Source organism: Haliaeetus albicilla, chromosome 3 (genome assembly GCF_947461875.1).
Source record: "Haliaeetus albicilla chromosome 3, bHalAlb1.1, whole genome shotgun sequence".
Classification (NCBI taxonomy): Eukaryota; Metazoa; Chordata; class Aves; order Accipitriformes; family Accipitridae; genus Haliaeetus; species Haliaeetus albicilla.
In genome coordinates, this window is record NC_091485.1 from 76,907,337 (window position 1) to 76,928,225 (window position 20,889).

General features: G+C 50.6%; 2 protein-coding genes across 6 annotated transcripts in view; one reads left to right on the forward strand and one right to left on the reverse strand.

Annotated features, from left to right (window-relative positions):
- Positions 1–9,794, reverse strand: part of HSF1 (heat shock transcription factor 1) — a 71,687-nt gene extending 61,893 nt beyond the window's left edge. For 2 of the 4 annotated variants that reach the window (XM_069780282.1, XM_069780279.1), the window contains exon 1: positions 9,393–9,792. In XM_069780282.1, the coding sequence (XP_069636383.1) occupies positions 9,393–9,524 (132 nt within the window). In that variant the 5' untranslated portion in view covers positions 9,525–9,792. Of the gene's footprint in view, positions 1–9,392 lie in introns of all 4 variants that reach the window. The other 2 variants (XM_069780280.1, XM_069780281.1) reach the window with 2 other exon arrangements.
- Positions 9,795–10,129: 335 nt separating this feature from the next.
- The window catches only part of BOP1 (BOP1 ribosomal biogenesis factor), a 67,245-nt gene continuing 56,485 nt past the window's right edge, over positions 10,130–20,889 (forward strand). The window contains exons 1-2 of one of the 2 annotated variants that reach the window (XM_069780274.1): positions 10,130–10,253; positions 10,493–10,646. In XM_069780274.1, the coding sequence (XP_069636375.1) occupies positions 10,245–10,253; positions 10,493–10,646 (163 nt within the window). In that variant the 5' untranslated portion in view covers positions 10,130–10,244. The remainder of the gene's footprint in view (positions 10,254–10,492; positions 10,647–20,889) is intronic. The other variant, XM_069780273.1, reaches the window with a different exon arrangement.

Here is a 20,889-nt window from a genome sequence, read left to right on the forward strand (position 1 = left end):
ACAGACAAGCCACCCACTAAACAGACCGATCAAAGATCAATTCTTTTTTTCATTGTTCACCTTAACACTGTTTCTTCAGCTTACTGGCCCCATTCTGCTCAAGCGTGGCAGAGTATCACCGGCTCCCGCTACGCACTGTCTTCCTGGGAAGGCAAGAATGAGAAATCCTGCAACGGAAGAGCTAGCAGGGAAAAAGGTAATAAAGCAGCATCTCGCTTATCCATGCAGCACAGGACGCGAAGAGACCTTGTGGGTGACCAGGTTCAGCCCCAAGCTATCGCAGGGGACCGTGGCACTCACACATTTATTCCATCTTGAAACTTCTTTTTTGATGCCACAAGGCCTACTAGAGCGCAGACCCAGAACTCTCCTTATTTCTCAGTCACAATTGTTAAGTGAAGGTCATACCCACATGAGCCCACTCATCTAGGCTTTATCTTTTCCCAGCTGTTGTTTTGCTGGGCTAGGGAAACATAACTTTCGGACCATGGTTTCATATTGCTAAACTACATCAAAGCATCAGCTTAAGGTATTCAGGCACCACCACTGCTTGTTCCTGACTCAAATGCAGTGCTGCCAAAACCCTGCTGGTTTTTGGGGACCATGCTGCGAACCAGATCAGGTAACTGAGCTCACACACGCACAAGCGTAAAAAAAAAGCATCAAAGTGTGGTTTTGGTTTTGAAGCAGGAAAAGTACCCTGGTCAAATTTGTAAGAAAGAAACAACTATTTGCAGGCATAACTAATGAATTCCCAGAAGACAGCAAAAATCACTTACTTGCGTGACCTTGCATCTCATACGAGTAGGGTCATACCACTCCTAAATTAAGTCCTTTCTCAGCACTTACTCAATTCTCCCTGCAAGATAAGGCTCTGCGATACTGACGCCTTCCTACTTTATTCATTTCACTTCACACAGCTACTCCTTTTTTGTGCCAACGTCATGAGAAGAACTGCAGCAGACAGACCCCAAGAACCTTAAGGAGCCCAGCTAGTAACTTCACCTAAACCTTAAAGTATTTTCAAACAACACACTTCCCTTCTTTTTTGCTGGTTCTTCACTCACTTTGTGGATCCTTACCTGCCTATGGGTAACACATTTTCTGTGCAGCAGTTACTGGAGTCAGGTAGATTAGAGCTTTGAGCTGAGCAAAGATAGCTGCACTTTTATTTATAAAAGATATTAAAGGTAAGAGGAGGTATAGCCTGTGAAAAATACATTGCTAATGGAAAAAAAAAAGTAAAGAAGGAACTTCTCTGTATACAAAGGGATTTAAAATTAGCTATTCACCATTCTTTATAACTGAAAGTGAAAACACGCTGTGCTGGAAGTGGTATCACAAGAACAGAAATCCTCTTGGGCTAGACCAGGGAGTCCTAAACCTAGAAAAAGGCAAGGAATAATCACTCCTTTGTGGGTCAAACCAGAAGTTTTCATTGAGTGAGGCTGACAGCTTCTGTAATCAAGCATAGTGGGCAGGAGGATGTACCAAATAGCACAGTGGGACCAGCAGTAGATTTTATTTATCTAGTAATTTATATAATTACTATGGGATATAACAGAGTTAGATTTTTAAGTTCCACAGCACATCAACCACTGAAGTAATTTATTCGTGTTAATCACCAGTTATAACTAACATTTTAGCATTCCACGTGCTCAGCACCAACCGCCCATGCGCAGAGTTGACAGCATTGCTCCTCTCTGATGAGCAAAATGCAGAAAAACGGGGAAAACCATCAACATCGACCAGGTTAAAGTTTCTTCCAAGCTCTGCATCAAACTGACCCAAACTCTGATCGCATCGTTTCGATTAGCAACTGCAGCCAACGTCACCACACAAAACATAACCACGTTTGAGTTTACACAAGTTATCTGAATCTCTCTCCCGAGGTTACAGTTCAACAAGGTACAAGGAACTACGGCACGACTCGCTGCTGGCGCAGGGTGAGCGGGCTGCTCTGCCTCGCTGGCTCCATCGTCCACATCTGCACTTACCCTCAGCCAGCGGCAGCTCCCACTGAACACCTCCATGAGCAGCCTTAACCCTAATACAGCAGAAAAGGAAGAAAATCAGGTATTGGCATGTTAAGGCAGTCCATAAAAGGGTCTGACAAGAACCAGAGTCAGTGCAAATGTGGGGCAGGATCCTGCGACTAAAACCGAGCGATCCTGTAGCAGAAGCGTGTGGTTAGATCCACCAGCTGATGCCGGAGCACGGCAAGGCAGGGCAGCCACTTAGGAAGGAAACGAAGTGCCTGGCATAAACGAGCGTGGAGCAAGACCAGCGCAGGACTACTGCTACACAGCCTTTGCTGGAAAAACATCCCTGTACTGGAAAACTGCTCCTTGAAGTGGTCCAAGAGCTCCTGCGCCATTCGGGAAGAGGACAAGCAATGTCATCTGTATTCAAAAAGTTCTGGCAAAGTAATTTAAAGAGGAAGAAGGTATGGTTGAGACAGAAACCTGAAAAGCCAAGGTTTCAAAGGACAGTTTCTGAATATTCAGTTTTGTAATGTGTCAGCAGATTACCACCTCAAAGCCTGTTCTGAACAGCATTTAGAACCGTTCCAGTTTTTTTTGGCTACCAGCAGTCTTCAGCTCTAAGTAGAGGTTTTCCATTAAGTGCTCCTCTTAAAGCTCTTAGTAAGTCTCTTACTTTAACCTCCTACCTAACCCTGGACCTTCGCCTTGTGATTCTAAATGCACCTTTTAGTTTGACTGATATAAAAAAAATGACCTTTAAAGGCACATGAATTCAATCGGAAATCCAACATGATTACAGATATCATTGCCTTGTAAAAATATGCACTTTATTTTGACTGCCATGCTTAACGGGAGTAAGTTTTACTTTGAATTTGCATTGCAAATACAGAATTTGAAAATAAGCAATTCAAACATAAAAGCTCTGAACAATGGTTGAATTTTATTTTATTAAAAGTCCCATGCCTTATTTAACAAACCCTCACCTATATACCAGACTGGATCAACTCCCGCTTGCAAAACCATGAAAGTTGCTATTATCTATGCATGTGAGGGATTAAATATAAGATGAAACCTCACATTTCCCCTGTTCACTGCTTGGCAGCTATAAACCCTTCCTCATTCTGATTCCCCGATTTTCAGTTAACTTTCACAGACCATAAATCAGCACACTTTAGAAGCATGCCACTGTTGCAGTTCTTCTGCACATTCCTCATTTCCAGCTGTAGGTTCAGATCTTCTGTACAAGACTTCCTCAAAGCAAGTACCTTGCCATGAGATAGCACTGGTTTTGAGAACAGCAGGAAGGGAAGCGGTGTCTCCTGCACACCGAGAGTTAAGCCACCAGGAATCTCCAGCGCTCTTGAAGGACCCAACTGGTGACAGACAGTTTCAGCAAAGAGTAATTTTCCTAGCGCAGGCGAGGACCTCGGCACTGACCTCATGAGAGCTGGCCTCGAATTTGGCAAGCTGTGCAGAAAGTGTGTACATGTTTACAGGCAAAACAAGCCACTGATGAAGTTATTTCACGCACTCTGCTCCCCTCCACTGTCCAAGAGCATTAACAGAGCCATCAGACTGAAACATGGCGGCAGGGAAACAGCACCTCGCTCCTACTTTGCTGAAGATCAGCATGCTGCGGAGGGCTTGCTGTTCCACGTGTGGTTGCTTTCCAAGTCTGAGTCACCCTCTCAAATAGTCCAGCCGCCTCTCCAGGTCTAAATCAGGGCAAGCCTCAGGGTCACTTAGATGCCCGTACCAGTCTGGACTATAACATCCACGGCCTGGCCGGAGCAACCTGTGCCTCACCGCATGGACTTTCCTCTACTGGAATCTGGGCTTCTGCTAGAGCAGAAATGGGGACAGGGGTTTTGCCAGCAGCAGGTGGTAACATTTAGACTGCTGATACAAGGGCTGACGCTCAGGTTCCACAAACCTAAGCTTAGCATGTTCTAAATTCAGGCATAAGACTTGGACAGGAGTGACTGTCTGGGTGGGTGTCCTGGTTTCGGCTGGGATAGAGTTAATTTTCTCTCTAGTAGCTGGTACAGTGCTATGTTTTAGGTTCAGTATGAGAAGAACATTGATAACACACTGATGTTTTCAGTTGTTGCCAAGTAGTGTTTATACCAAGTCAAGGATTTTTCAGTTTCTCATGCCCAGCCAGCAAGAAGGCTGGATGGGCACAAGAAGTTGGGAGGGGACACAGCCAGGCCAGCTGACCCAAACTGGCCAAAGGGGTATCCCTTACCGTGTGATGTCATGCCAACCGGGGGGAGTTGGCCTGGGAGGGATTGCTGCTCAGGAACTAACTGGGCACTGGTCAGCGGGTGGTGAGCAACTGCGTTGTGCATCACGTGTTTTGTATATTTCAATCCTTTTATTATTGCCATCTCAACCCACGAGTTTTACCTTTTTTTCCCCCAATTCTTTCCCCCATCCCACTGCGTGAGGGGGGAATTGAGTGAGCAGCTGTGTGGTGCTTAGTTGCTGGCTGGGGTTAGACCACAACAGTGGGATACCAAATTTCACAGCTTCCTCCTAACTCTCCCTGTGAGGAGCTTCTTCATGTTCTCCCATGCCCTCCCTCCACACCTCTTTTGCCCCTGTTCCCCAGGTGAAGAGAACCAAGCTGATGGCTCTGAACCTGACGCTCCCTTCAAGATGAGTAACACAACAGCAAAGTGTTAGCGGCTGGTTTACCCAAGCCTGCATATCCCTTCCCTCTAACGGGGGGTGCTCTGAAGACATGACTTCACAAGATGGAGGGCCAGCCAAAAAAAACAGGTAACAACTGCAAGAAAAGGGAGGTCTTGCTCCATCTCTCATTTACCTTTTGCCAGTTGCAGCCCCCAGGACCCCTCTGAACCAGCTCGGCTCTTTCACTTCAGCAGGTGGAAGAGGCTCAGCAGAGGGTCCAACGATCACCAGGAGGACAGGACAACCTGGGCAGAGCGGGAGAGAACACAACCCTCCCCACCTCACCCCCACCCTCTTGCATCTGCAAACCTCTCAAGGGGTACGCTGCAGCTCGTGCTGATTCACGGACTTGCCACCACCACCAAGGGGAAGCCCCGACCCTGCCTGCTCCTGAGCAGGCGTCTGTTTGCCTCTTTGCTGAGGTGGTTTAACTTAGGAGGGGCCAAAACTACCACCCGTACCTAGCCACGGCAAGACGAACACGGCCATCTCACAGACCTTCACCGTAAGGCACGGTTTCACCTGCGGTCATGCCAATCTAGCACCCTGCTGATGCCGAGGAGCAGCCCTGACCCATGTTTGCCAGCCCTGATGCTCACCCAAGCCCACAACGTGCCAGACCATGGAAGTAAAAGCAAAACCAATTTTCTGCCAGTTTAGAATAGAATCATAGAATTGTTTAGGTTGGAAAAGACCCTTAAGATGGAGTCCAACCGTTAACCTAACACTAGCAGGCAGGGACGGTTCAATGTGAACCCAAGAGCTGCATACCAAGCCAGAACAGAGGTCCACGCATGACAGCAGCCACATACCTAAGCAGGAGCTTCTCTAGGAGCAGAGCAAATGCACTGCTGCTTCCTCAGAGCATCTCCTGGCCTCCAGAGATTCACAAGCCATCCACCCTCCAAGTAACTCAATTTAAACAGGTGGCTGCTACCAGCAAAGGTTGTCCCCCTCTTCCTACCATCCCCAGGTACACTTTCCCATTACCTCCAGCAGAAACGGCAGCAGGATGAGCCACTAAAACTCACAAGTTCAACAGAAAAAGATCCAGGGGAAAAAAACCAACAAAAAACAACCCACAGAGGACAAAAAGCTGAATCCACTCACCGAGGCCCCACAATCACTAGCAGAGATGCAAAGGCGATTCGCACTCTTTGGCAGTAGCCAACTCCTAGTTGAGTGTATGCCTTGGAAAGGAAGGTAAACGTAGCAAATAATGTCACAAATAAACTACTCTTCAACTAGTCTTATTATTTGTATTGCAAATATACTTCAACTTGGTTGTTTCAATGGAGGAATCTGCTGCAGAGTCAACAAGACTTGCTGTCCCACGTCAGACCGAGGTCCAGGGAGACAAGATGCCACCTCACACACTTGGGGAAAAGTCTAAGCAAGACAACATCAACTTTCCCTAACAAGCTTCTACCAGCAAACAGCAGTGTTGGTACTTCTGAGGGCAGAAATTATATCCAGATGTTGTGTTTTATAAGAAAACAACCCATCCTCCTTGAACTCTTTTCAAATTCTCCTACGGTTTTGGCCTGCGCACCATCATTGTGAGGAGCGATTACACAATCTGTGAGCGACATTAAGAGATATCTGCCTTTTAAACTTGCTGCCCAGTAATCCAGTCGGGTGCGATCTCATCTTTATATGTGAGAAGCACTGACTGATTTGAAACAATGAGGAAAACGCACTTCTATCTGCGTGCCCTTTGGAAAATCCAGCTCAGCAGGCTGCCCCTGAGGCTGAGAAGAGAGGTTTTGGTGAGAGAGGAAGCAGACTGGGGTACTTTCCCAGAACACTTTTGGCCTCTAGCAAATCTGAGAGTCCTCTGAATAGAAAGCGGCAACGTTACACTTGAGGAAACGGCAGGATTTATGGATGAGGCAGGGCAGAAACCTGGCTGTCACAGCACCTGATGCTGAGGACATGGTAAACACCTAAAAGCCATCCTGGCTTTCAGACTTGCAGTGACTGCACCCAGGGGGAGGTTTGAATCATTAACATTAGCTGTAGGGATGAGAGAAGTTTCCAAGATGAGAAAGTTATAAAATAATAAAAAAAAAGGTGTGTCAAGGAATCACAAATAAAATTCGAAGACTTTACCTTCAAAAGAAGTCAAATTAGAAGCTATATATTTTAAAAAGCATGTTCTGCTTCTTTATCTCCCCCTTATGTTTATTTTTCTGCTTTCTACTGAGTTGATTTCTCCTCAAAAGCACATAAAAGATCCCTTTCCTTATTGCAACCACTTAGAGATCCATATTCCTGAACCCCTACAGCTTGTTTCTTCCATCTATTACTAGAGGAAATTAAAAGAAAGGAATTAAACACAGTAAGCTGAGAGTCATCAACTACTGATTACCTGAGTGAGCCTGAGGATAATCAGCTACTTTGTTTCTGTATCACAGTCTGTATTAACAACAACAAAAAGCGAGAGAACTACTTAGGGGAAGATCCAATCTTTTCCCAGGTTCTCACAGATTCCATTGACTCACAGAACATTTACTTTCACCAGCAGGAAAAACAAAGACCTCAGACGTCTGACACAGTCATTCCATACAAGCAGAACCCTGCTTCTGAAGTGAAGATCAGGATCTAAGACTTCACAATAAATTTTAAGAGTTGTATCCATCCAGACTGTGCTTCCTCAGCTCTTGCCAAGACCTAGAAGGTTTGTCCACCTACCAATAGTCTAAAGCAGTTTAAAAAAAAATATCTATTTATCAGACTGGCAAAGTTGCTTTGGAATAAAGTTTCGATCTGGGCTGAACCTCAGTGCTCCAGCTGTCCAGGCTATCACGCTGCTCTTCACGCACACTGTTACCTGCAGCAAACCCGCAGTAAATAAAGGTAGCTTATCCCTCGGTGAACAAAGCAAGAGATTGCACGTTTAGCACAGGACAAGAACATGTACCTGGACAGCTACTGCGAAGCAACCTCACCCAGCACACTGCATCATCAGATGCAAAACGAGTGGATGAATCTCCCTTTCCACTCTCACCTACCAGGAGCAGCTCCCTTGCCCCCCAGGTGGGCTAGTACAGCTTGGGGTAGTCATGCTACAAACCAAAACGATCCCCATGAGCAATAACCCCCAAAAAGAGGGGGCAGCAAACTGTGCCATGGGGTGGAAGCAAGCAGTCAGGAACTCCAGCCTCAACACTGACACCTCTTTCCTTCTCCACTCAGGACATTCGCAAAAATCTTTTGGGCAAGGAGAAATGTAAAGATGTAGGCAACTTTCTTTACCTGTCAACATAAGCAAAGTACATATACCTGTTTGCAAAAGCATGCTGATTTGCATGTAGGTACTAATTCCACGGATACTACTCCATATTCCCAGTGGCACAGCTTAATTTAAACACCGCCCAAACAGCGAGTCTGTCTGCATTCAAGCAGAGGCCCAAAGTTTTCACGGCACCCCCAAAAAAGCTCTTGCACCCACCCCCAGGAGGAAGGCGCCCTGCCTGCGCGCTGCAGTTCCCAAAGGCAGAGGGAATGGGGTAACATCATTCATCCCCTGCCCCTACAGGCAATTTCTCACAGTGTTACAGCAACACAAAACCGAATACAAACTTATTTAACGCAAGGCATCAAATCTTTGTTTGCACTAGTAACAGGACAAGGTGTTTGTTCAGAGGCAATGACTTGCAAAGTTAAGAGCAATGCAATATCTGCAGCAAACAGACAGCGCAGGTCTTTCATCTCATTACTGCCACATTGAGTCAGATAAGCAAACAGTTAAGAGTTGCTGGAGAGCAGCTACGATCAAGGCTTACAAGAAAACATTCCCAGCGTGTGTATGTTTTAATTTTGGTCCTTATCTTTCACGTTTTATTATCTTGAACAGCAGTTCCACTCCTCTCAGCTCCTCACTCCCATCTGAAGTCAAACCTCTACATGACAATCCTTTTTCACTCTTACCAGTATTACCTCATCTCTCTTCCCTCGACAGTTTTGGCAGCAAATGTCTGATCTGTGGTCGAAGCAAGGCGATACGGCAGTACAGGAAACAGAATAAGTGAGCATTCACAAGAACTTATTTCTACTGAACTGTTTGGTCTGCCAGGTTAAGGACCAAACAGCTACAAAACTTCTTCCCTTTGATTTCGGGTGAACACCACGGATGTAACCGCCTCCGAAAAACAGCTTGTGGTATTTGGCTCCACACGCTACCATCTTTTAGACAAAACTTAAAACTTCCCCGAGCGGCTAGAAAAGATAGAAAAAGGGGACTTGCGTGACTAGTGCAACCACAAATCGGGCCAGCGCCATAGAAACAGGCCAGAAAAACAGCACGGGCTGTACCACAGCGGTTATAATGACATGGCTAAAAGCTGTTGAGCATCCCCTACCATGGAAACAGCTAGAGGAGCATCCGGATGCTGTTTTTTTTGTTGTATTCCCCCCCCCCAAGTACACAGGATAGCTCAATTGCCCCCGAGGTATCGCGGCGCTGGGGTAACTAGGTAATGGGATAACCACCTGGGAAAGAGGCAGCACCTCTAATTAGGAGCAGGCAAGAGCGACTGCGAGGCCTGGAGAGGGACGGGAACTCGCTCCCATGTTGTGACACACCGGTAAAGAGCGAGGTCCAGGCCTGCGGCGGGGAAAGTCACTTCGGAGCCCGAGGGAGACCGCGGACACGCCTGGGCCGAGGCCCCGGGGCCTCAGCCGCCTCGTCCCCTCACCGGGACTCACCGGGCTCCAGCAGATGAGCGAGTCGGTGTCGGGATCCTCCACCAGGGTCCACAGCTTGGTGAGGAAAGCGGGGACGTTACTGCCGCCGGGGCCGGCGCCCACCGCCGCCGCCGCCGCGCCAGGCCCCTCCATAACGGCGGCGGCCACCGCTGCGCCCTGAGGGCCCGGTTGCAGGCCCCGGGGCAGGCCGCGGCGCACCGGCGCCCTCCCCGGGAAGCCACCGCCAGCTGGGGTTTAAGCGGTTGGGCCGAGGCGGGCAGGCGGTGCGGGGGCTTAGTGCCGCCGGCGGCCGCCGCCGCGGGGCCGGGCCGCTGCCTGCGCACTGCAACCCCCGGGGCCCAGCATGGCCGCCGCCATCTTGGGACGCCTCCGAGACAAGCCCCCCGCGCGGCGGCGCCGCCGGGCGCATGCGCGGCGCCGCCCCCTCCCGCGCCGGGGCCACGCCCCCTCCCTCCCTCCCTCCACGCTGCCGTCAACAGCCCGGCGTTGGGCGGTGCGATGCGCATGCACCTCCTCCGGGAGAGCGCGCAACACCCCCCCCCGCCGCCCCGCCCCTCGGAGGGGAGGGGGAGGGAGACGCACTTCTGTGCGCATGCGCCGTGCCGCCGGTGCGCCCGTTCCGCCCGTTCCGCCCGTCAGCCTCGCCTACGCGCATGCGCACCACCCCTGACGCAGCCGGCCTGTCGCTGGGCGCATGCGCACTCCTCCCCTCCCGCCTCCCTCCCCCTCCTCTCGGTGCCCGCTTCTGCGCATGCGCCTCTCCTCCCGCCGGGGAAAAGCGAAGCGGCGCCGCGACCTTTGACCCGGGCGCGCAGGCGCGGTGCGTGGCGGCGGCGCACGCGGGACGGAGCCATGGAGGAGGTCGGGGCGCGCGCGGGGGGGTGGTTGCCATGGTTACGCTGCTTTTGGGGTTTTTTTAAATTTTTTTATTTTTTTTTTTTCCCCCGTTGAAGGGGACGCGGGGACCGGTCCCGGTCCTGGGGAGGCGGGGGGGGACACAACCGGGGGGACACGACACACACACGCGGGACGGGACACAACCGGGGCCGCCACCGGCCTGACACCCTCCCCGTTCTCTCCGCCGCCCCGTTCCTTTCCAGCCCTGTCCTGCCGGGGAGAGCGAGGAGCTGACGGAGAGCGAGGAGAGCGTCTACTCGGGGCTGGAGGACTCGGGCACCGACAGCAGCTCGGCGGAGGAGGAGGAGGAGGAGGAGGAAGGCCCCGGCGGCAGTTCGGCCCCCCCCCGGACACACGTAAGGGTCTCTTGAGCACCGGGAAACGGCGTTTACAGCGGGAGAGGCCCGGTACCTCTCCGGGTGTTCGCAGCCTGGGGGATGTCCTGCTGGGACCGGCGGCTCCGGGGGGTCCCGGCCCTCAGAAATAACGGCCTGTGGATCTGTAGGATCTATACAGTCTAGATACGTAACACAGGCCCAACGCGGTTTTCTTCCCCTCTCCTGCCTGGAGGAGGAGGAGGAGGAACGGTTGTGAGGAAGGCCCCATGTTGGTGTCCCCCCCCACCCCATGCATAAACTATGGAGAAAAAGTAAAACCAAACCCGTGCGCGCAAACCCTGGTGAAGCATCTGCAAAGAGGAATCTTGTTCAGACCTGTGAAGCTGCTAGATTATTGGTTTGGGGTTGGGTTTTGGTTTGGGTTTTTTTTGACGCTGTTTCTCTTCAGTTGCACAAGCGGGGGCTTCGGCCGGGCGGTGTGGCTGGGTTGGCGTCGGGAACCAGAGCTGCGCGTTGGGTAGAGAAGCCCCCGGAGATGCTGAGGAAGATTCACCCAAGCTTGAGCTCCTGGGAGTCAGGGATGTCCGACCAGGCGGGCTCATGCTCAAATTTGTCTCGAGATATTAATGTGCAGATCCCCGGTACTTCGGGCAGGCCAGCCTCCTTCACCCTGGGTCACACCCCGAGCTCGTTAACAAGAAGTGCCTTGTGATTACCCTAGCTGTCTGGATCTGTCTGTTTATTTATCTGTTTGGACAATCGGTAGAAGCTTTACCTAGGTCTGGAGTAGAAATTTAGTAAAAAGTTCCTCTAGTAACCTGCTTAGGAGTTTCATAGCAGTGCCTGGGGCTGCAGTGTTGCTGTTCAGCAGCCGTCCTGCTTGGGTTGTCCCCATCAATGGCTGCTCGTTCCCACCCTGACACCGCCTTCGTTGTTGTGCTTCAACTGCTGCTTATAAATCTACGGCATAGGCCAGGCCTGGCGGCTGATCCAGCCCAGAAATCGCTCTGCGGAAGTGGGGCTTTTGTTGTTGTTCTGTTTTGCTTTTCAGAACAATCGGTCCCCTAAACTGGGCAGGCGTTTTGGCTTGTGGTGGGGGTTGTTTTCCTTGGCGTTGGCTCTCGGGTCTGTTTTGTCATGCGGCTGGGTAAGCAGTAGGGTAATTGCTAAAGCTGGGACTGACTGCCAGTGCATTGTGCATCTGTCTGTCTGAGAGCTGGGGCTGGTTCTGCACCCACCCCTCCCGATTCTTCAGCCTTTTATTCAATATCCAAGTACGTGCGATGCTATAGGTCCGTAAGAAAGTATCGGCAGGTGTTGGGAGCCATCACTGTCTTGTTGCAACCCAGGTCAAGCTGGACACGATGCTCTGCTCTGCACTGGAACATTGTGTGCTTTGTGCAGATAGCACAGCCTAAATGAGAGCTACAGCGGTAACAGCAGAAGCTAAGGAGGTCGGTGGGGTTTAATCCTGAACGCTGTTTCCGTTACTGTGCAATATGTCCCTTTTTTGGCCTCACTGCTGCTTTGGGCAGGGATAGCCTGTTGGTTTTGTAGCGACATCTCGGCGAAGTCAGATTCCCAATTGCCTTTCTTGCTTGGCCTTCTGCCTTTGGGGCCTTTGCCATGCAAAGGCAATGGTGTCTTAGCAGAAGGGCAGGAGCTAGTGCCGTTCCTGCCACACAGGAGCCCTGCATGCTGCTGGGCTGCGTGTGGAGAGAGTTCCTGAACGCAGACTGCAGCTATGCTGAGCAGGGAATGTTAGGGACTGAGCAGAGACTTGACTGGGTTTCCTCTTGTGTGGGAAGGGTCCTGAAAAAGTTTCACGGAGGGAAAAGACATGAAACACATCAGACTTGGACCAGTGGGGCACCACAGCCCGATCCTGTTCTGCTGACTGAGCGGATTGTGCGCCATCCCTCCTGCCCGAACAGACTTGGGACAGCTGAAGCCCAAAGTCATGGACTGAATGAACTTGAAAAACGTTTGATAGAGATGGCCCATAGGCTGCGGGAATGCTATCTCTGTGTATTATACACTAAAAGGCAGGAAAAGTGGTGTGGTGGTTAATTAGAAATGTATTGGGCAGTGTGGGATCTGGGCATGATGTAAATGGTATAGAATAAGAGGCGGATATTGTCCTGCTTTCAGCTGGTACAGAGTTAATTTTCTTCTTGGTAGTTGGTACAGTGCTGCGTTTTGGATTTCGTGTGAGAATAATGTTGATAACACGCTGGTGTTTTCAGTTGTTGCTGAGTAGTGCTTATCTGAAGTCAAGGATTTTTCAGTTTCCCATCCTCTGCCAGCAAGCAGGTGCGCAAACAAGAAGCTGTGAGGGAGCATGGCCAAGACAGCTGACCCGAACTAGCCAAAGGGATATTCCATACTGTAGAATGTCATGTTCGATATATAAACCGTGGGAGTTGGGTGTTCACCTGTTGTTTCTGTTTGGAAAAAAAGAAACGCTTCTTGCAAGGGCATCACTTTCCCAGTGCAGAGTTTAACGGAAGTTTCGTCTGTTCAGACCCTTTTCTTCTCTGGGGTCCTGCAAGGAAGTAATTCTACTATCTGTGCCTCTGTCCTTTTTGATTTGCAGCACCCCTAAATGCTTTCTGATGGAGCTGTGAACCCTGCGTGGTGAACTACAGCCTCCTGCAGCTAGGTTTTCTTCTCTTCCTTCTTTACAGGGCCCTTTGCGTAATGCCATAAGTAAATGGGTTGAAAACTCCTATGTTAGAAGTGTTAGAAGCTTCTGCAGTTCAGACAGCTTCTCAGAGTGACTCGATGATTTCATGAGCTGTGTGCAATTTAGAATTTTACATTGCTTCGAAACTGCTCGGGAACTTGGGGAGAGCAGAGGCAAACTACAACGTTAGAATTTCCCAGAAGCATCTTGAGTGTTTCCTCGGCCATTGCTCTATGCAGCGTCTTGCTTTTGCTCTTAGCTTGGGAATGGTGGTCGCTGCTTCATGGAGAGAAGAAAATTCACTTTGGAGAAGAAAATGGAGCTACACGCAGGGTCTGGGGAACGAATGCTTGTAGGACAACTCTGTCTGAGCTGGGTCTGTCACCAGGGCGCTTGGTGGTCCTCCTCTGCCGGGGAGAGCTGCTGGTTCACCAGCGGAGGTGGCAGGCACAGGGTACACTAATGCTCTTTGTATAATACTGTGGTATTTAAAAATGGACTTACGGCTTTGGGGCGAGAATGAAGAGACCTAGCTTCTGCCTAGAAAATACTTCACTTGCTAGCATTGGAGAGCTGTCTATTTGCCTTGGGTAGATGTGTTTAATTTTGAATGAGATTTCTCAAATTCTGGTCTCTTAATTGCAGACTCTTAAAACTTTGATTTCTGTTCATCAGCTCTCTGGTAGGCAAATCTGCTTCGTTTACTAGGAGTTAGTTATGAAAACATTATTAAAAGGCAAGCTAAAATTTTACTTGGATTGGTTGTGATGGCAAAACCTGTTGGGGGGGATTATTTTTTCTTATAAGATAAGAGTGTGGGTATCTGTGCCTGCATCTAAGGGCTTGTCAGTTGTCAGAGCTGCTGTTAGTGTGATGGGTAAGAAACTGACACCCACTGGGAGTTGTAAGTTGCCATGCTGCAGTTTTCTCTGCCATGGGAGCAGTGGGAGGGTCTGCCCACAAGACCTCAGCTCTTGCTTGAGCTGGTATTTGTGATATTAGCTTGTGCTCACGCTTTGGTCTGTGGCCTCGACCCTGCCCGTGCACACACTGCCTCCCCCGCTGCCCCAAGTGCCCACTTGTTTTTTTTTTTTTTAATTATCAGTTTTGTTCAGTTCGCTGTGCTGTGTAGGAGTGGTTTAGCCAAAGTGATGTACAAACCCGAAACAGTCTTCAGGTGCCACCAAACAAGTTTTTATTCTGGCAAAGCAGAGTTGTCAGGTTCTTAGTTGCAGGAATGTGAAAAAGAGAAGCAAAGGACTCCGAAAATAAACACAGACTGTGAGTGTCCTTGCCGTTAATCCGTGGCCTTGGCTGCTCATTAGGATCTCCTCCAAGCTACGTTCCCTGTAAGGGAACACAGGATGCTGCTACCCAGGGCTGTGTCCCTAAAATGCTCCGAGGAGACCTTGCGGGGGTTTAACCCTGGTGAGAGAGGAAATGGTTTGACTTGCACCTCTCTCGGCAGCCTTTTCAGAAGGGGGCTCGTCCCTGCTCCTTTCAGGGGGATTTTAATGCTTGCCCAAAAGTTTAGAGTCTGTTCTTAGATGTCTTTTTTTGTTTAGTAGGTTGGTGTGATGACTTTGGCACTTCTGGGAGTGGTGCTGAATGATGATTTGTAGCCTGCCTGTGAACAGGTATCTGAACAGCAGGGATCTCTGGAGGCCAGTCGCTTCTGCCTTTGTTTAGCTCATTCTCGGAAATTTAATTGATTTTTAGCCCTAAGCTTAAAATATGTTGCAAATTATACAGCATTCATTTCCAATACAGTGTAGCACTGTTGGGGACATGATGTGTAAGTGCCAAAAGCAGCCATCAGCCATAATGCAGAGCTGTCATTACTATGTGTGGCGGTGACAGCCCCCAGTTCTTCCTGCTCCTTGCAGTTAGGTAATAAGGTGCAAATACAGAATGCGGACCTTCCCTGGCAGCTTCTCTGAAGCTGTGTTTTCACAGCAGGCTAACAAACTTCACGGTCAGCAGCTTCTCTGAGGGCTGCCAGAGTGGGGATGTTTCCCATCTCCGGCCTTGTCCTCTCCCTTCTGGTTCTGCTCCGTCTCAGAAGATGCTTTCTTGAGCCAGCTCACCTCGTCGGCATGACCGAGAGCTGTCTCTCTTCCCTGCTGAGGTAGTTTCCCTTCCGCGAGGTGAGCGGGTTGAATTGGCTCCCTGGGGAGTGTGTCAGGAGCCAAGCCGGCACACAGGGAGCGGCAAGAGGAGGGTGGGAGGGTAAAGACCACCTTTCAGCAAGATCAGCTTGCCCCCTCTGAGAGAGCCAGGCCTGATTTTTACAGTCCTCTTGCGTGTTTTGGCGAGCATGCTCATTCTAGCCTGGATGGCTGTCTTGCTGTCCCTGTTTTTCAAAACTGAAGACCTCATTCTGTCTCGTGGAAATTTGCTTTGAACCTGCCTTTAGACCTCCCAGCTGATGCCAGTTTGCTCCAACATCACTTGTGCCTTGCCGCTGGTGTGGACACCTGAGCTGGTGCTGGAGAAGCCTCCTGCTCCTTCCCGTTGGATTTTCAGCCTTGATGTTAAAGACATCCTTGTTCTCTGGGAATGGCCTGTCACCATGAATGTCACTCGAGCCAGGCTCTGGAGCGCTTTCGGAGGGCTTTGTGCATGTCCTGGGTCTCTTGCTTTCAGTATCTTCTGGCTGTCCAGCAAGTTAATCGAGGTTGGAGAGGATTCCCAAGCTGCTTCTTCCAGAAGCTTCTGGACTACGCGCAGGAGAGCTACATGCATCAGCTGAAGGCATACAGCACTTGGGAATCGACAGGAGGGTCTCCTGCTCTGCCAGAGAAATGCGGAGAGCATCAGGGAGCTTGTGGAGAAGGATGTCGTGTGGATGGAGAAGGGAAGGGAAGCTTGCAGATGTTCTGTGATTACTCTGAGGTTTCCTGCTGAGCGACCAGACAGCAAGGAGCCTTGCTTGCTCAGGTTGCCAGAGCTTTTCTGTAGTCTCAGCATCATGGTCCTCCCGGAGAGGCCTGTCTGGGGCTGCAGGAAAAGCTGGGAGCTCTGGGAGGACGCTGCTAATGTCGCACCTCATGGCGAGGGGTTGTGGCACTGTTCTGCCGACTGACTCCGTTAATCGTGGTCTCTCACTGCTTCCATAAAAGCTGTGATATTCTCTTGGTGAAAGCCAGTGATTTGGAGGGTGCCGAAGCCAAGCTGATGCTCTTTGGCTGGTCTGCTCTTTGTCCATCTGTGGAAGCAGTGGCTTTGGCAAAGGAGAAACCCTTTAGATTTAGGGGAAGTGTTACTGCTCCCTGAACGTTTCAGTGTTTGAAATACTTTTGCCAGAGGCTTGTATTTTTATCTTGTGAGGTATCCCGGTTTGTGACTGTTGTGTTTGACCAGCCTAGGGAAGCGATGGGAAGACTGACGGCTCCTGAGACAATGAAACACAAAACGGCTTAGGACGTGTTAGTGTCTGGGCAGAATTCAAGCGTAGATGGTGGTGGGATGATGAGGTGCCTCTCCAGAGCTGTGCTCCTGCTCACGATCCTGGTGGTTATCTGCAGCTCCCTCCAAGAAGATGCTTTTAGGAAGTTGGAATGTAAGAAGTCTCGTCCTTGGGGCTTAAAAAAATCTGCAGAGGAGTAAAGACAGCCTCTCTTGAGGACAGGCGAGAGAGAGGTACTGAACTGTGAGCCAGCCCTGGCGCCTCAGCCCGTGGAGAAGTGTTAATCCGGTCTGAGCAACAAGGTGCTGAACTGAGTTGTGCTGTCCCAGCTCCCTTCGGGATCCAGGAGCGAGAAAGGCCACTGCTTCCACCACCTGCCTGTCAGCAGATTGCAAAGCCCTGTTCTTAGTGCCTCTCTAGCTCACAGGGCTCTGTAAATATTAGGCTGTCCTTGTCGGATTAGATTTCCTCTTAATGACTTCCAGCGTTCTGACAAGCTGTGCTTTCTTCCTTGGCAGCCCCAGTGCTGAGCTGAGCCGTCCGACTCTGCTCTTGGAGCCCCTGGGGAAAAGCCCGGTGGCCTGCAGTTGAAGGCCAGGCTGAAATGTTTATTTTCTGCTTTTATAATCCAGGAAGCCCCTTCAGTGCTGCTCTGTCAGAGAGTCCCTGCTGTGGCACCGAGCGCCTGAAGCAAATCCATCCTGTGCCAAATCTGGGCACTGCCTGTGCAGCGAGGCAGTGAGAGCTGCTTAACTCTTCCTTTCCTGCAGGGATTGCACCTGGAGACTTTGCCTTGCTCTTGTTCCTTCAGATGCATGGTTCGGAGCACCCTCGCAGGGCTGTGGGCTGCAGTACCACATCCAGCTCCTCTCTGCTTCTCCATCAGCGCCTGTCAGTGAACCTATGCTCATTTTCCTTCTTCTCGGTGGCTCCACGCTGCCTTCAGCTCAGCACCGCACAGCCACAGCAGCAGGACCCCAACCGTTTGGGGCTGATGCGTTCTCATCAGCAAAAGCGCATGTGGGGACTGGACGGAGGAGCCCCTCGGTTCAGTTGTTCTTGTTAGCCCTGTATCCCTTTTTCTCCTCTCCTCTGGATTAATTTGTACTCATATTTGCCACACCAGTCTGAAAGAGAAAAGCAGCTGACATTCTTTTGTGGTGGCCCAATTTCTGCAGAGTCTTCTTGCCTGTTGTCGCTGGGGCTTGTTTCTAGCAGTCACGGAAGGAAGGAAGCCCCTGTTCATGCTAGCAGCAGCTCGTGGCATCAGTGGAAGCGCCACTTCTTGGCGCTTGGTGCCTGTGGTGCCTCGCTAAGTCACTGCACCAGGAGGGCGGCAGATCTCGGTGTCCCCAGCCTGCTGCACCGGTCCCTGCCCCAGCGCGGTGTCGGTGTTACTGGAGGGCTGTGCTCAGCTGTGAGCCTAGGTCGGCGCAGGGCTCCGTGCTCCTGGGGGTGACAAGCCAGCTTTCACACACACCGCATTACATCCTCTGGACAAAAGCTCTGCAAAGGAAAGCCGAAGCAATGAACAGCAAACCTGCTGAGTTTGCCTGGTACTCCGGCAAGCTGTGTCTGTCTTGAGATGTGTTAGTTCTCGAGCCTGGTATGCGAGCGAGACTCTTCCCATGGCAGGCTTCGTTTTTTTGTGCTGTTAGCAGTTCTGTCAGCCCCATGGAATGGAACAAAATTGATGTTTGCCCACAGGGTGAGAATTTCAGGCTTGTTACTTGCACTGACAGTCTTAGCGTGAGTTACCTCTCCTCATCCTCAGGCCTTCAGCTCTCGCAGCAATACATGTTACAGAGATACAACAGGCTGGCTGAACAGCACATCGGTACTAGAAGACAGTGACGTGTAGAGCCAGGTGACAAGAGAAGGTTAATAACAGCCGACTTCTTCAAAGCACTGTGTGTGACGTGGCCACCGAGGTTCTGTCTCCTGGTTTTGGAGAGGTTAGCAGAAGAAGACTTGACCTGGTGGAAACGAGACAATGTCCACTCTGCCAAAGGCACCGGGCTGTGGAAAGATCGCTTTGTCTCCGACTGCGATGGGGACCTGCTATCATTGTTGGCCCTATGTCACCCAATTTTTCCTACAGGGAGGATCCACGTGAGTTCCTCCTGGGTTCCCAGCAGCAGGCATGTTCCAGTTACAGACTGCTGTTCAGATAGCTGCTTGCACAGGCTCGGTTACATAGCCCTGGTTCCACGAGGCTGACTGAACAAGGTGCTTTGTCCTGGCCCTGGTAGGAGCCACTTTACTGCTCTTGTTCAGAAGGCGTTGATTTGGATCTTCTTACATCTAAGCTCAAACCTGAGGTGTGCACAGATGTTCACTTAGCAGTGGGCTGCAATTGCTTGAGATGCTGTTTTGCATCTTGTCGCTTGCAAGAGGTTGCCTGAGAACAGACACCTCTTAAAATGCAACAGCTGGTAATGAGGTAAACACGTGTTTTAAGCCCTTAAACTGCCACAAGGCTCAGCTGGTCTGACGGGCTTCTTGGGACCTGAGGCCCTGCTCATCAGAAGGAATTATGTGGCTTCATCTCAGCTTTCTTCACAAGCCTAGCATGTTGTTTGTCCCTAAATCAGCAGCAGTTGGTGTAGAGGCAGTGGAACAGCTGGAGTTGCTGCAGGTTGGTGTTCACGTGTGTGGAGGGGAGGTGGAGGACAGGTCCTGGAGAACAGCCCACGCGAGTACACTGTAGCTCGCAGGGCTGTGAGTTGGGGAATCCCGTTTCTAGCCCTGTTGCAAGCTAGATCACTGCTGCTCCCTTAGGTATTGTTTTTCCATGTGTAAAACTGAGGATTTAGCTGTTTTGCCTCACAGGGTGAGCAGAGCAACTTTGACAGTATTAGGCCCGAGAACCATCTTGCTTTAGCAAAGGAAGAGATGACGCGTGTGTGGTGGTTGCTCGCTTTTCCCCACCCTGACCATATGATCTTAGCAAGGTTGGGGCTTGGCACCGAGGAGCAAGATTCTCTCACTACTTGTGTGCACATCCCAGCATCTGGTAAAGCTGAGAGAGAAACCTGGCAGCCCCTCTTCTGAACACGAGGGACAGTTGCTTTGAGCCCACATAAGTGCTGTTGCCACAGCTCCCACACCCGTCTGCTCTAGGGCTGCTTCCACATTAGGGTCTGTTACCTGTTCGCTCCAGCCCTGACTGGCACGTCTGGCCTTGCTGCTGCCCGTCCTCCCCCTCACCTGTCCAGCTGCTCATAAACCAACTCTGTCTCTGCAGCAGCAGCACCCAGCTGGTGCATCCTCTCCCTCCAGCTTTCCTGCCTCTGCAGCTCCACCAAGGAGATTCTGCTCCACTGTAGCTGGGAATCGCTGGGACAGCAGGGACCTTTCTCCCTTCCTGCTGGAAGATTGCAAGCCAGGAGTTTCTGATCTTTTCTCCACAACCAAGGAGGAACTGCGTGGGAGCACTTTGAGAACTTTACGGTGGGAGGCAAGCGGGTTTTGCTTAGGGGAAGGGGAGCCAAAGGAGCTACTGATGTTTTAATCCAGCTTCTGGTGGCTGTTGGTTTGAGGAGGAGGAGGAGGAGGATCTAACTGGGCCATTAACGTGCGCTGATGCTTATTCTACTGGCTAGCAAATGCAGTGGGGGATGCTTCCCTTACCGATTCAGCTAGTCCAGGCAGCCGCTAAATAGTCTGCCTAGCTGGTCTTTCCGAGGCTGTCTAGTATGGATGTCATAGCAGCAATAGCTTAAGGAACTAAGCAGGACTGGTGTAGGCAGAGGCAGTATCTTGTATTACACAAGTTTATCTAGCTGGAGGATGTGGAAGAGCTTTGCGATAGACAAGCCTTCTTCAGTTCTGCTTCTCCTTCACACCTGAGGGGCTTGTGTTCCTGAAAGGGTATTTCCTTTCTCTAATTTATAACTAAAGATATTGTCTCTCCTTAGCATCTTTGCTGTCATAAGACTCTCTTTCCAGTCAGGTACGTGATGTGCTTTTTGCAGCATAACTGGGGAGAGCTGGCTCTGCCTGTGCTGGAAAGCTGTTATCTTGGCCTGGCCAAGACACGGAGAAGCTCGTGCAGCTCAGCAGCGTGGCGCTTGTGTCTGAGCAAGCGTGGTTTGCCTGCCATCCCGCACGCCTCTTTGATGGTGTAAAGTGGGGGGCTCTGAGGATGTGGCTCTCCTCAAAGCC